Source organism: Homalodisca vitripennis, chromosome 6 (assembly GCF_021130785.1).
Source record: "Homalodisca vitripennis isolate AUS2020 chromosome 6, UT_GWSS_2.1, whole genome shotgun sequence".
Classification (NCBI taxonomy): Eukaryota; Metazoa; Arthropoda; class Insecta; order Hemiptera; family Cicadellidae; genus Homalodisca; species Homalodisca vitripennis.
Genome location: NC_060212.1, coordinates 157,096,155 through 157,113,291, shown reverse-complemented (window position 1 = coordinate 157,113,291; position 17,137 = coordinate 157,096,155). Strand labels below are relative to the sequence as shown.

Below are 17,137 nucleotides of genomic sequence, written 5' to 3'. Positions count from 1 at the left end.
GGATAGGCATTTCACGCGGGTATTTCTGAGTCAGAAACGATATGAGCGTGCAGTCTCGGTTCCAGTTTTTTAAAGCCTCTGTGAGCGTGTGTAACGGTCTACTACCCGAAAACTCGCAACTGAGTAATTAATATCATCAAAGGTAATACGCAGAGGTACGCCCGGCCTAACATGAAATTTTCCAAGCAAAACCAATGAATATCTACGCTTTACACAGTCACAAGTAGAAATCAATATTACAATAACATCTCCCGGGTCTTTTTCGTTTAAGGGCCAGCACAAAAGACCCTAGCTTGCCTATTCGAAACTCAGATCACGCGATGCTTGCCCGCTGCGCAGCGCTTTGCGCTGCTTGCTCTTTTAGAAAAAAATTAACTCGAGCTTGCAAAGTCCAAGCCCAGATCAACTCACCATGCTTACACACACAAAACTCAGACAGAACTGACGCAGGTTTCATTACAGGCAAAAGATAAGCGGCGCGCGTTTATCACTGATAAGATAAGACGAGTTTATACTAGAAGTAGTACCTGGACTACTGCCCTACGAACTAATAACACTAAAAAGACGATTAAATGCACTGTCAGTCAGGTATAGTATGTTTGTAAGGAGCTGACCCTTAAACGAAAAAGACCCCATCTCCCGTTTGATTTTGATAGTGAGAAGACGATACTTCTTAAAATATCGAAACTGGTTGGTATGTTAACCTCTCAACCTAATGGTCCGCGAGGTGAGAGGTAATCTACATTGTTTAAGAAGAAGATCAATAGCAGTTTCTCGTAAAAACGGTAGAGAAATTTCATCAAAGGAGGACATTGATCGGCAGGCGGCAGGCGTGATAGTTTGAGCGGTGGTCGTAATAAGAGAGAAGGAGTTAACTATAGTAAATAATAAAACTTTTACAAGTTATCTCTAGCTTTAACACACGTTATCTCATTTTTTAACTTTGAAATCACATTAAATTAACCATTTCCGCCGTAGCCACGTTATATGTAGACAAACTCGGTTGTTCCACCTATACAGTAATTATGTGTGGTCCGCAACATTTTAACTATAAATTAAGTAACAATAAAAAATATTGCAGCTACTGTTTTTCTTTTGGTTTCTATAATATAGTTATGATAATTTTGGTCTATTTATAAATTTAATAGTCTGGACAGGACAGAGGATGACCTCCCTCCCAATTTTTAGCTAAAAATCAGGGACATTCTCTACCGGAGAGCTTTTATTGGAACTAAAGCAAGCTGAAATGCCAAAGCATTTTACAGTTTCTAAATTGCTTCAGTAGACACGTGTTCTAAATTAAACTTCTTTCCAGACACCTGTCCAGAAAGAATGGCCTGGATTCTTTGTTATAAAGATACACATAATAACAAAGATGGCGCATTTTTGCGCGTGTCCCGTGAAACGTGCGCGACGTTACGTGGCGATCGTGACAGCGGTACAACAGAATATCTAGAGAATGAGGTCAAAACTTAAGAATTGTTAAATGAATTTGATTAAAAAAACTTGATGGTTACCCATATCTTAAGTCGTGATAAATTACGTGAACTAACTTGTGAAAGGATAACATTTTCAAAATTAAACCAAACCAAAACCAATAACCCCAATTTATGATCACTTCGCCCAAAAATTTGATCCTAGATGAACTCAAAAAGTTTTGCTTTACAAATAACATTTTACGTTCCCTGGGTTCTATGGATGGAATTAACTTAGAAACGTCTAATCTTCAGGATGTTTAGTTGATCAAGATATTCAAAGTAAGGTGCCACACGATGGAATAATTTTGCTCTACCCAAAAACAAGGGTGTTTAAGGGCAAATAAAAGACGTGTATCACTTATCACGCCACCTGTCACCTTATTTTGAAGGTCTTGATAAAAGAGCACAAATTGTGAAAATTAGATGTATCTAAGCATTCAAAGTAGCGTCGAGTGGAAACTATAGTCTTGTGTAGACAGAATCATACATATTCCAGAATGGACATAACGAATTTTGCAACAGTTTAATTATTGGTAATCCAGTTTGTTATGGGACATGACGAGTTTTGGAACAGTTTCATTATGATAGACACAACGAGTTTTGCTGCATTATGAAAATGGACATAACGTGTTTTGCAGCATTTGCTGATTTTCTAATACATTTTTAACAGGTTTATAACGACTTTTGAAACATGACATATTTGTTTTTGGATGCAGGAGAAAAAAACTCTACAAAATGGCGGTCTTATCTCAATTTCGAAAAAATGGACATAACGAGTTTTGCAACTGGGCGACTCATTTGTATTCATAGACTGAATGTAACTTATGATATTGTTCATTACAGTAATGTCAAATTAATCGCGACAGAAATAATGAAATAAATCGGTCCGTATGGGGTTTAGTGGGTATTCCCTGTGTTGAAGGTTGGAACCTTCACTCTGTGCGTAAATGCACCCCCCCCCTACACTAACATAAAAATATGTAAACATTTTACATTTATATTATTGTTCTTTCTCGCATGGGACTTTATGAATATTAAGCACTAAGACGGGTATTTGTAGTTATTGAAATTCCCCATAAATAAAGTATGGTGCCTAAGAGGTTAGGGATAATAATTGAAGATATTTTAAATAGTGTGTTTGGATTTATCGATCACGTCATCATTACGGCTAAAAAGCGAAGCAAAAATACTATAAAATAATACAGTACGATCAAAATTGAATTATATACTACTTTACATTATTTTTGAAAATACTTCTGAACAAGGATTTCAGTTGAAATAACAGTTCCTAAACATTAACTCACGGAAAATATTATTAACTAAGCAGGCAATAAATTAACTTATTATGTGTTTTGCACAAATTTATACTACATTTACATAACAAACATTCTATATATGTTTATATAGAAAAAAGCGTTTCTGACCGAATAATTAAATGTACAGGTTTAAATTAGCGCTTCTCTGGATGCTGTCGCAATCTATAATGATTCAACAGCGCCGCGTTTCAAAATAATTCTATTTAAAGGCTCGACAAAAACACAGTTTGTTTTAGGTTAGGTGAAAGTTAATCGCAAATCTGTCACTTCTGCATAGACAGATAATTTAAATATAAGCCTCTTAGTTTTAACTTAAGTTAGAACACTGAAAATGTAATATTTGACATAATACACAAGTATGTGTGTGTCTTCGTAAAAATATTGTCTTAAAACCTTCCGTAAACAATTGGTGCCCTTCCACACAGAACTCTGAATATACTAATGGATCAGCAGAATGATTAACAAAACTGCAAGATGATCACTGAAACAGGAGAATGATTAACAAAACTGCAAGATGATCACTGAAACAGCAGAATGATTAACACAACTGCAAGATGATCACTGAAACAGCAGAATGATTAACACAACTGCAAGATGATCACTGAAACAGCAGAATGATTAACAAAACTGCAAGATGATCACTGAAACAGCAGAATGATTAACACAACTGCAAGATGATCACTGAAACAGCAGAATGATTAACACAACTGCAAGATGATCACTGAAACAGCAGAATGATTAACAAAACTGCAAGATGATCACTGAAACAGCAGAATGATTAACACAACTGCAAGATGATCACTGAAACAGCAGAATGATTAACAAAACTGCAAGATGATCACTGAAACAGCAGAATGATTAACAAAACTGCAAGATGATCACTGAAACAGCAGAATGATTAACACAACTGCAAGATGATCACTGAAACAGCAGAATGATTAACACAACTGCAAGATGATCACTGAAACAGCAGAATGATTAACACAACTGCAAGATGATCACTGAAACAGCAGAATGATTAACACAACTGCAAGATGATCACTGAAACAGCAGAATGATTAACACAACTGCAAGATGATCACTGAAACAGCAGAATGATTAACAAAACTGCAAGATGATCACTGAAACAGCAGAATGATTAACACAACTGCAAGATGATCACTGAAACAGCAGAATGATTAACACAACTGCAAGATGATCACTGAAACAGCAGAATGATTAACAAAACTGAAAGATGATCACTGAAACAGCAGAATGATTAACACAACTGCAAGATGATCACTGAAACAGCAGAATGATTAACACAACTGCAAGATGATCACTGAAACAGCAGAATGATTAACAAAACTGCAAGATGATCACTGAAACAGCAGAATGATTAACAAAACTGCAAGATGATCACTGAAACAGCAGAATGATTAACAAAACTGCTTATGATCACTGAAAGTCAGTAAAAACTGGGAATCATAACTCTAAAGTTCATGGCATCGTTCTTATAATAAGCAAAATTCAGGCGTATACAATGTGTAAATGCCAGTGACCTGATCTAGTTACGTATCGACAATTTGCAAAGGTTGCGCTTAACCTAACCATTTGCTAAATGGTTACGCCAATTAATTTACTTATTTTACATTCTAAACACCATTATGTAAAAGACTTTTTTCAAGACGTATGTTAGAAATCGAGTATCATTTGATTTCACTAACTATGTGATTTCAAAGTTAGTTTTAAAACAGAAATGATCAAAACGCTAATCACAAATTGATTGTTTCTAAGGTATAGGCTATACAGTGTATTATTTTATTTGTGACATTCTAAACATTTAATTATTACCACTAACATTTGTGTCTGCACTCACAACACAACCGGAATGTAAACTTATGTTAGGGAAACTGGAAAATAATATTTTTAGGTTTTAGATGCTAAATATTTACGGTTTAATCTACACTGTTGTTGTTTGTTGAGGGTTTAGTTAAACTTTCTGCAACTGATGTTTACTAGTGTTTTAAAAATTCCGATTCTACAGTTCTCTTATTTACAAGTGGAGATTTTCTGCTAACCTTGTGATTTGTTTTTTAGGTCAAGAAAAGGTCAAAATGTCCTATATTATGACTTGATAATACTTTTATTTTCTGTTTTGTCTTTATGTCATCTACTCATATATTAACAATTCAAAAATGTTAAATCCTTAGAGTGGCTGTTTGTTTTATAAAATCTAACTTAGGAATAATGAAACAAAAAAACTATATCTGGTACTAAACCTGTAAAAGTTTAAATGTTTTACGAATGCTGGCGTAAGCTGAAATGAATGAAATAAACACAATTTGGCACAACATACAAGTTTTTACGATAAAAAATATTACTGTTAAAAGGATACCAAGACTTGCCATTATTACTTACTATGTGTGTAATTCTCACTATGTAATACTCACATGCTGTAATAAATTGTAATGAACAGTTAAAATGTAATGTATTAATTATTTTAATTCTAACAAACGAAGTGTTAATTTTTGGCATATTTTTAATATTTTGACATTCTTGCTTTGTTTTGCTTTTTTTACAGTTGGAATTTATAGCCTTTATAAACCTACGATTGGTGTCAAAGAACACTAAATTTCCAATCATTATACAATTAAAGACCCGACAGAGCCTCGTTAGAATTGTGTCACTGACCTCTCGTCTATCCGTCCTGAGCTCTTTATAGAAAGGTCCTCGATATATGAAATTTGGTACATAGGTCCTTCTTGTTCCAATGGCAACTCTATCATTTTTGGGGTCAAAACGTCAATATTAAAAGTAAATATAAGAATCCTACATTGATCTTATTGGTAACTATGATGGCAACTTGAGAATCACAGAATAAACCAAATTAAAAAATAAACTGAGTACAATCGTACGACATTTTATCATGTTACATACTGTCTGACACGTGACGAAATTACTTTGCTGGATTAGTTCGTAACTCTTTCGTTACGCTCTGTCGGCTCTTTCGATGCTCCATTGTATGGTTTATTAATTAATCGTGTTTCATAACTGTAAATCGTTAAAAATATTTCCTGCGAATTGTTTGATTTGAAGAAAGACGATCCTATGGACAGTTAAAATTGTATTTATTTATGAATGAACATAGATGGATTATGCGCACGATATTAATGTACACGGCAGTGTATTTAGAATGTTTAAGTGGTAGAAATAATTGAGAAATGAGTGTATAAATGGTCGAGTAGCCAGAACTGAACGGCGAACGTGGTCGGTGAAATTGTTGAGTGCTCCATACAGGAACTCCGATTATTAGTGAGGGGGGACGAGGGTCCGCTGTGCCGGGGCGACAACAGCGTCTCACAGTGGCCAGGCGCCCGGCTCGACAGCTGGTAAAATCGCCTCCCGATTACATCACCTGGGCCACGCGTCGTCGTAGTTTCCTGTTCCGGTCCTTCTCTTCCCGCGATGTGTGGCGGAGCGCGGGTAATCTGCACGCCGTGTCTGGTTCGAGTCCGCCGTTCCCGCAGGTGACCCCCTCCACCCTCCCTGTATCACGGTGGCAGACGGCAGTTAGTCTGCGACATGCCGCGCGAACACAAGGTGGCCGCTGCCGAGCTCCAGACGCTCAGCCCCGCGTCCGCGTCCGCGCCCGACAAGGATGACCGAGGTATACAACTGAAGAAGGAGCTCGGACTGCTGGACGGTGTCGCCATCATTGTGGGTGTTATCATCGGAGCCGGCATCTTCGTGTCGCCGAAGGGTGTCCTGGTCAACTCCGGGTCGGTCGGTCTCGGCCTGGGGGTATGGGTGCTGTCCGGCGTGCTCTCCATGATCGGGGCGCTATGTTACGCAGAATTGGGTGAGTCAGCTTACCGAGTTTGGGGGTAGAAAGTAGCCAAAAATTAGTTTTTGTAATTGTATTTCTGAAACATTTTCAGAACGAGGTATTTCATGTTTGTGCAGGTTTTTAAGAATCCCTGTTTCCAACATAATTATTATCCCACGTTATATTACTCGGGAAAATTTGTGCTGAATAAAGGCGTTAATATTATTCGAAGAGGATATTATAGCTAAATAACCTTGTATTTTAGTGACCACCATGTTCCATCACTAATTCCTCCTTCCATTGTTTGTACAATGACTCCAGTGGTTTTGTGTAACTTTAACAAACACACGTTTGCCATATCACTAATTTTAAATCGCAAATTTATAAGTAATACTTATAACGTCAATCCCTCGCTTTATAAAATCTAAGAGAAAAAATATACAAAAAGTTCTTATGTACAGCACCATTTTCATAAAAATTTTTATCTCACTGTAATAACGGTAATATTGATGGTGGCCTACAAAATTCATGCAATCGAATCATAAAAGTTACATGTTTAATAGTATACCGCATTTACCCACAGTGAGGTTTTGCATTTATAGGCTATATAGGTTACAATGTGAATTGAATGTACATTGAATCTTTTCAATGTAGCTCAGTAATTCTATAATAATATCAATCATTGTATCGTGGAGTATGAGAGAAGAACATTCAGGAATATTTTCTTATGAATGGCCATACTCTGCGAAGCATACAAATACATACAAGGCGTTAGGTATAGAATGCTTATTTTGGAAATGCAAAACCCAAAATAAGCATTACCATACATGCATTAGCATTAGCATTTTTCTTGTATGTATTACTTGACGATACGAGAAGTTTTAAAGTTCAGATTTTAAAGACTCTAGTAGTGAAACCAGAAAGTAATTTTGACTTTGTAGGGGAGAACAGGAAATAGGTGGGCGGGGGAGACCCTCATCCGAAAAAAACCTTTGAGATTTATAACTTATTACAATGAAGCCATCTAGATCTTCTTTCATCACATCTTAAAATTTTTACTTGATAGGATGGATCACAGTTTATTTGTCACTACCATTACTACTAGTATTAGTTGCCAAAACAAGTTCTGTTAGGACATTTGATAGTATGCTGCCTTCTCTCCAATAGCAATAACCAAGAAGATAAACCGAGCTGTAGAAAGTAGATGGAAATGGTTATAACTTGTTCAGAGTATATGGCGTAAACTTATGTCTATCTTACTCTACAGACAAAAAGTGTCGTTGCATTTATTATAAGTTTTTGAAAATATAACATGAGGCAGTTGGGATATCGCTCTGCGATGAGTTATCACCCCCAGTGAGTTTTTATGGGGATGAAAAATAGACGACGCGGTAAGGCCAGTGTTTGCTTGCAATTAATTTTATTGCACAATAAAGACGGAAGAGCCGTCCTGGCAAACAAGTGGTCATTCCACTTTGCCGAAGGCCCTGTTTTGTGTGCCTAGGGGAGACTGAGAGGGTCGACTCGATCGATGTCGGAGTGTGAACACAAAAGTTCCCCGTGAACTATTTAGGTTTTGGTTTGAACTTGAAATTTTATTCGTCAAAACAGTTCAATACACTATAATAATGTTGGAAAGTGACAATAAATTCATCTCTAATTAGTCGTAGTGACTTTAGAAAAGGAGGGCAATTTTTGAGCATTGCTCGGGTACAGATCAAGCTAACGGTCGGAAAATGCACCGGAAAAACTCTACTGATTAGAAGTTCGGCTACTTTGGATTTCACTGATTGAGGTATTTATGAATGAGTTATAATGACGATTTTTTGTATCATTACACGGTAGACGAGTATATAATTATCGGAAAAAAATCAAAAAAATCACTTTCGGTTGGAAATAAAATACACCTGAAAAACTCTAATGATTAGAACTTCAACTACTTCTGACTTTAGTTATTATGGTAAACGTGGTATTTTTGATTGAGTTAGGACGACGATTTTTTGTTGTCATTAAACTGTACTCGACTACCTATATAATTATCTAGAAAAAATCACTTCCGGTCGGTAAATACCGAAGAAAAGCACTCTGCAGATTCAAGTTTTGAGTTGAGTAGTTGAGGTAAAAGTGGTACTTAGAATTATGTTAGGACGTTGATTTTAGGTATCAATTCAACGCCGACTAATACATATATAATTATCGAGAAAAATCGTCGTCCTAAATCAATCGAAAACATCACGTTTACCTCAATCACTGAAGTCCAAATGAGTTGAAGTTCTAATCAGTAGAGTTTTTCAAGTGTATTTTCCGACCGAAAGTGATTTTTTATATTTTTTTCGATAATTATATACACGTCTACAGTTTAATGACACCTAAAATCAACGTCGTAACTTAATTCTACGCAGTCATTTTACGTCCCCAAGACGAATTGAACGAAGTGGTCGCTAATTTAAACTGTTCGCCGTGTTACGGTTCAGGTTACTTTGCGTGACCGCGCCCTATAGAAATACCGTGATTACACTACACTATCAGAAAGGCCGAGCCCAAAAGTATCGTTTGATACTTTATGATTTAAACGAAAGGACAATTATATTTTTAACAACGGTCACTTTAATCAATTAAATCAATCAATTTAATGTTTGCAGATAAGAATAATGATAACTCTCCTTTTTTTCTCCTGCTTCATGCTTTATTTTTTAATATGTCTTAAAATTTCGGGATGGGTCCGGACCCCCTGGACCCTCCCCTTCGCTACGCCACTGAACCTGCATATAAACGTGTATGTATAATGTTGCGTATAAGGGCTTAATTGTATGTACAAAAATATTTCATCCAATGATTGTCCCCATGTGTCACTATTTTTGTCACCGTGTGTACAATACGAGAATAGGCTGCTAGAAACTAGAATACATAATTTTGTCCGTCAAAGTCTCAGGGCCAGAGCTCATGTAAACAGATTGTGCAGCTAAATTTAACCATGTATAATATAGTCCTTGTAGTTTAGGTCACTGTGACGGTGGCGGCGGCAATAAATAATGTAGCAGAAACTGCGGTACAGAACTGCGGTGTTGGTGTCGCGGAATAATCCCTCTACTGAAGTGTCAATTTTATTATTGCTGTGTATTTGAGTAGGTGGCGGTATCAACACTCGAGTCCACACCACTGCTGAATGATATCTTTACTAATATCTACACTGTCGGAAGTTGGTTGGTCGCCAAATATAGGGTAGTAATTTTCAAAGTATCTTCTCCTTTAAAACACATTCATTTTTGTAAATATATGAAAGAAAATTTTCACCAAAAGTCAAGGTTTTTTAGAGTGTGTTTAATGTTTTTTTTTTTTTTTTTTTTTTTTTTTTTTTTTTTTTTTTTTTTTTTTCTACTGAAGACGGATGATTTAACAGAACAATATGGTTTGCACACACAGAAGGATGCTACAGTCATCTATCTATATATATAAAAGACAGTCGTGTTAGTTACACTATTTATAAGTCAAGAACGCCTGATCCGATTTGGCTCAAAATTGGTAGGGAGGTAGCTAAGAACTGGGATAAGAACATAGGATACTTTTTATCCCGTTCCCGATTCAGGATTCCGCCCCACTGGTCTCTAAAAGTTACAGAAATACCCGTAAGAAATGCATTGCAGCAAACATATGTTATTAAGTGAAAGAGCCTGTTCAAATTTAATCAGCTGTTCTTTGTAAACATATATAATGCGACAAAAGAAATATATTATGTTTATATCATTTAATTACTATTTTAAATTTCTTTACACTTATAGTTTGAAAGCATAGACTAAGCTTAAGAGAAACAGCAAATTTTGTTTCAACTGTTCTGTAATCACTGTTAAACGTAGACTTTACCATCCAGATAATACAGTTCAAATGTTACATAAAAATTCACCTTTAACTGCAATATTTATCTAATATAAACCATGCTCGTGCTTGATCAGAAGAACAATGCAGATACCAAAATTACTATCTTACGTTGGCTACAAATATAAAGAATGTTATAAAACTAACCTTAGTTGTTTTTTTTTGACAGAAGTATGATTCTCAAAACTCCGTGTGTACATATTCTCTCGATCGAGATAACAAAGCAAGCTCAATCATGTCATCGGAGATATAACTAATTCGATCCAGAAGTGATAAAAGCGCAAAGCCCAAAATAAAAACCATACGCAATTTCGCTTTAAAACATCTGAAGCTCATAATAATTAGACTGTAATAATATGTACCTAAAATATGCCTATTTTCGTTTCAAAATTACATTGAGCGCCATCATTTATTACATTGTATGTGCGCTAATGAATTCCGACTTTTTGACTCCTGTCCACGATGGTCTAATATAGTTCAATTGTATACAAAAAAATAGAATATTGGAGAAAAATTCCAGTTATTTCACAGGTGCATATTGAGACGGTTTTAAAATTTAAATCTTAAATATATCATGAGTATATTTCAGTGACTATCATTTATCTCAGAAGGGTAATAACGACGTTCAAAGGAAATATGTCCCCTATATCCCAATTTTTCTGTAGGAAATCGTGTGCGAAGCCGTGGGTGAAAATCAAGAGTTTTCGTTATAAAATGCTAGGAATTTATTGACGAACTAGCTGTTACTCGCAGCCAATCGCGCATTAATTGCTTTTACTAAGTGATATAAGGACTTCGGTTCTTAAGATTTGCGTGCGAAGCCGTGGGTAACAGCTAGTGTGTCACTAAAATAGAACACTACTCTTCATCTGGTATAAAAAATGTCGTTTTCTAACACTTGAAGACGATAAATTCCTCTGCTCTTAACGCATTCTGTTTTTGCCTCGTTTTTTCAAATCAGTCACACACCCAGAATATTTCACTGGGAATCAGAACTGCTCCGCAATATTATATGCAACGTTGATAAAAGAATTGTGAAGTAACCTAAATTTTGCTTTAAAATCCAAATAAAAAGTAATATAAAAGATTTATTTTCTAAACGGCAGCCAAGACTCCTTCAAAAGTAGGGGTAGCATGCGCAAAATTAAAAATGGACGTGTCGTACTTAACAAGTATTACTGAGAATACATGGCTGAAATCTAAATATGACATTCTCATTGAAACATCCCTTCCCACCTTAACAACTTAGAAAACTCGGTTGCTCCGCAGTGGTTTGAGATTGTGTCTATAACATCGGAATGCACTTAATTGTGCATCTGATAAGACAATGAGAACATCCCTTCTCTCGATTACACTCGATTTTGTAGTTTAGATCTCTTTGATGTCGAAACAAAACTACGAAAAGAGTTCGTCTTGAACTTCTTTGTCACCGACTTTGTTTTATTTCTTCAGACGGATGTGACTCCAGATTCCAGGAGTCAAGTCTGTGACAGCGTCAGATTTCAGATGTTGCACTAAGCAGAATGTGAAATAGAGCAGAACTAATTGAATCAATCTCATTGGATCAACCCTCCCATTTTGATTTATATTTTTCTGTACGATATATAGCATGACTACAATCTGCTGAGCGTGTTTAATTAAAAACGTTCATTGTTAAAAAGTTTTAATTTAGGATTGGCATATCAATAAAATGTCAACTTTACGTTTGTATGCTCGGATAATGGTGTAAAACTTTGTTGAAATATTATTTCAAACTTATTTCTGTTTTACTTGGACGTCTACTATCGAAGTGATTGAATAGAATTTCGAATGCGATATAACAAACTAATACTACTTGATAATGGACTTTTAGCGAACTTAATAAGTCAATCAAATTGAGAAATATTTGTTTTAACTAGATGTATTATAGCTAGACATATTAATATTTTAGTAGTTTAACTAGAATACATGTGTTATAGCTAGATATATAGTGTACAGTAGTTTAAAATATGCAAGTGTATGCACAAAAGATAACACACATTACAAACATTTGTCTAGTGTACATACACGAGATGAGTTTTAAGCACACTTTTTTATAAAGTTGTTCCGAAAATAAAAATATGACTCAAATGGGTCTATAAGCGGCCGCTATCTTTTCAAAGTTCCTAACGTTTTTCATACCAAAATACATACAAATTTATAATTTGTTTAAGTCGCTTAATGTTTTTACAACATTTTGTCGTTTAGCCAATATGTACTACACGCGATGAATGATTGTAGAGAAAAAGTTGGTTTTAGACGTTAGTTATAGACCATTCTCCCAGAAATGAATGTGAGAGATGAGTCCATTGTATAATAGAAATGAGTACCGGTACTTTCCAGAAATTCTACGAAGATGATGGTTTCAGTAGGCAAACTGTTATTAAGACCCTTATAATACAGGTAAAAGTACAAATGGTGTAGACTTATTTGATGTTAACAATAATTGTTATATATAACCAAAGTTGTGTTAAACAAGTACGACACGAACACTTGTGATCTCATTATATCACAATCACTTAGGCTCTGTTTCGTCTACAATCTTTATTTGGCGGAACAATCTTTAGTACTGAAACTCTTTCTATAACTTTCCGGTACGTTTAAAATATCTTTCAATAAAGATTTCATAGATAAGTATCATAAACCCATAATGTCAGAATTGTACTCATACCAGTCTGTTAAGTAAAACTTCCATAAAATGTAAAAACATCATGCAAACTAATTGTTTAATAGTCTGTTGTAACGGCGAATGTCCTTTGTGACAAACTGGCAAGTTGTGAAAGTTAATTAATAAATAGCGCTATCGTCCACATTTCCGCCGAGCAACATAAAAGCTGGCCGAAAGCAGTTATCTTAACGAACGCGTAACAAGCAGCTTGAATTCTTCAGCGTCGGGGAATGTGTGATAGCATTAGGAGAGGCGCGACTCTGCGGAGGCAGTAATTGACAGGAACAATGAATGATGCTGCAAATGTACTGGAGAAGTCAGTACCAAACTGCATTTGAAGTTTATAATGGTGACACATTAACAATTTTTATATGGAACAGCTTCAGTCGCGTCCGAATCCGATTCGTGGTCAAGGAAAAACTTGAGGAAAGGAATTTAGTTGAAGTCTAGAATTGATAATTCAGTTAGCCAAGTGTGACGTAATATTACATGGTCATTGGGACACTATCTGAATTGCATTGGGTGAAGATTCCTGTCACCATTGGGACACTATCTGAATTGCATTGGGTGAAGATTCCTGTCACCATTCGGACACTATCTGAATTGCATTGGGTGAAGATTCCTGTCACCATTCGGACACTATCTGAATTCCACAAGATGAACATTACAATTATAATTGGAACACTATTTGAACTGCAGATGTAAACATTACAAACGGCATTACTGTTTGAATCGCACAAGATGGTGTTTACAATTAATTGGAACACTACGTGATTTACACCAGGGTGAATAGTCCACCTGTCATTGGAACACTGCTAATCGCACCATGTTTACATTACAAATGGCATTACTGTCGGAATCGCACTTGATGATGTTTATAATTAATTGGAACAATACGTGATTTACATTGGGTGAATAGTCCACCTGTCATTGGAACACTGCTAATCGCACCATGTTTACATTACAAATGGCATTACTGTCGGAATCGCACTTGATGATGTTTATAATTAATTGGAACAATACGTGATTTACACCAGGTGAATAGTCCCACCTGTCATTGGAACACTGCTAATCGCACCATGTTTACATTACAAATGGCATTACTGTCGGAATCGCACTTGATGATGTTTATAATTAATTGGAACAATACGTGATTTACACCAGGTGAATAGTCCACCTGTCATTGGAACACTGCTAATCGCACCATGTTTACATTACAAATGGCATTACTGTCGGAATCGCACTTGATGATGTTTATAATTAATTGGAACAATACGTGAATTTACACTAGGTGAATAGTCCACCTGTCATTGGAACACTGCTAATCGCACCATGTTTACATTACAAATGGCATTACTGTCGGAATCGCACTTGATGATGTTTATAATTAATTGGAACACTACGTGATTTACACCAGGTGAATAGTCCACCTGTCATTGGAACACTGCTAATCGCACCATGTTTACATTACAAATGGCATTACTGTCGGAATCGCACTTGATGATGTTTATAATTAATTGGAACACTACGTGATTTACACTAGGTGAATAGTCCACCTGTCATTGGAACACTGCTAATCGCACCATGTTTACATTACAAATGGCATTACTGTCGGAATCGCACTTGATGATGTTTACAATTAATTGGAACACTACGTGATTTACACTAGGTGAATAGTCCACCTGTCATTGGAACACTGCTAATCGCACCATGTTTACATTACAAATGGCATTACTGTCGGAATCGCACTTGATGATGTTTACAATTAATTGGAACAATACGTGATTTACACTAGGTGAATAGTCCACCTGTCATTGGAACACTGCTAATCGCACCAGGTAAACATCACAATTATCATTGGCACATTATATGAATGCAGTAGATAATAAATTATTCATCTCGATTAAATATCTAGTCAATCTTGCGATAATGAGGTATCAGGTAGGTGTGGTCGATATTTAAGCAAAGCGTGAATTAAGGTCTAAGGAAACGATTACAACAGTTATGGATTGACATGAATAGTTAGACTTGCAATCCGACTTGTATATCAGTGAGAATAATTGTAATCAATCGTACGTTTGAACAGCTGAAGTGTGAATCAGTTTCATGTCTTATCACGTCGAAGGTGTCAACGGAATTTGCAATTAAGTACTGCTAAATTTAATTATAAGCATGCGGAATAGTTGATTATGGTCTCTGTTGTAGTCATTCATTTGTGTAATATCGTGATTAGAAGACAATGGGCCACCATGATTTACTTCGTTCATTAGTTTTTTAGAACTACTGCATTAACATTAAAATAAGTAATAAATAAATAGCTACTATAGGCCCAAAACAATTACGAAAATACCGGCAAACAGTCTAAGGAATATGATATTAGAGTAAATTGTTTGGCGGAGAAAATAAATGTGCCTATAATTGCCTATAGACAATTACCTATCTGAAACAGCGACAAGTATTATCGTAAGGTAATTGTAAGCACCCGTTTATGTAATTGCTCCATAAAATGAATCAACAATAGTTACAGAATCAATTTTAGTTCCACATATTGTAATAACACTATTACTAACGCTGAGATATCAATGGATTTGATCTATGAAATAGTGATAATTTCTAATGTTAAATTACAACATTAATAGGTTATAATTGAAGAACAACGCATAGTTCCATTTATTCGGTATCATTAGACAAAGAACTCTTAGAATAACTTCTTAAAACCGAAAAACCCGAACAAAAGTCTAACTAAAAGTGACACTTTAAGCATAAAAACTCTAACTTTCTCAAGCAGGAAAATTTTTAAACATTATAAAATGCAACGAACAACTTGAAGTTGTAGAATAGTAACAAGTCCAAGATACCCGTACTAACCATACTTATTTGTTTTTAATCGGTTTAGTTTAATCACGCAATAAATAATCAAGTTATGTCACATGACAAAAACTTGAAAATGTGGAGCATAACATTTTTGAAGATCAAAGAGTATCCAGCGTTTATTGGTTTATTTTCGTTCGGATAATTATAACCGTGTTAAAACATGTCCCCTAAAAATACTGAAACGCCTAAGGATACAAAAATGGACGAAAATCATAATATTTTGGGAGCAAATTATCTGAAGGCCAATGGTAGTAGTAAATTTTCTATAAAATCAATATTCGTTCAGTTAAGCATTTCCGTATGATAAAAGATTAAAAGTCGTCTCCTGAAATTCTAAAAAGACTGTTTACTACATAGAATAAATTCTCTAAAAATATAAAGAGTCCAGAATAGGACAAATTCAAAAAATGCATGAAACAGAATTTCAGGAGATGGCCTCGGGTGTAAAAAAATCGAAATCGGGGCTCGAATTGGCTAATATGTTCAACCCTGTCTGTTTCAGATGGTTCCACTACAGTGTCAGGGCGTCACGTAATGCGTTTGTTTCGTTTGGTCTGAAACGAAAAGTTCGAAACTTTTTTGTAGACTCCGGAATAGTGATTTGAGGATCAATTATATTCAACCCCTTTTATCAAGCGTGTCCAGGACTTGGTATTTTATGTGTTTGAATATTCAATGAAATAGTTTATCAAGCTTGATAGTGCAATGTTTTGTGGCTCCTAATTGATTACGTCATATATGAGTATTCCATAATTATAATCAAACGAATCCCTTTTTAAATAATAAATAAATATGTTCTTGGTACTGTGTGTTTATTAAGGGTGACATTGATAGATCTGAGTAAACACGCTAATAAGCTTGACGTGGGTTGCCACTGATTCGTTTTGCCGTGGAATTGGCATATGCTCGGCCTATCACATCTGCAGTAACTGTAACCCACAGACCGAGTTAACCAGAACGAATGAAGTCAAAGGATGCCGCGCAAGTGAAGGAGGTATTAAACTAATTATAGTTCAGAAGCCAGCAGTAAACTGAACCCATAATTTTATTATTACCCTAGTGGCAGGGGTCAATCATGCCCTTCTTTCTCGTTCCCGACGAC

The 17,137-nt window shown here is 35.6% G+C and overlaps 1 protein-coding gene across 1 annotated transcript in view; it reads left to right on the top strand.

Annotated features, from left to right (window-relative positions):
- Positions 1-6,154: 6,154 nt before the first annotated feature.
- Positions 6,155-17,137, top strand: part of LOC124365057 (Y+L amino acid transporter 2-like) — a 61,578-nt gene continuing 50,595 nt past the window's right edge. The window contains 1 exon segment of the mRNA XM_046820974.1: positions 6,155-6,635. Coding sequence (XP_046676930.1) covers positions 6,359-6,635 — 277 coding nt within the window. The 5' untranslated portion in view covers positions 6,155-6,358.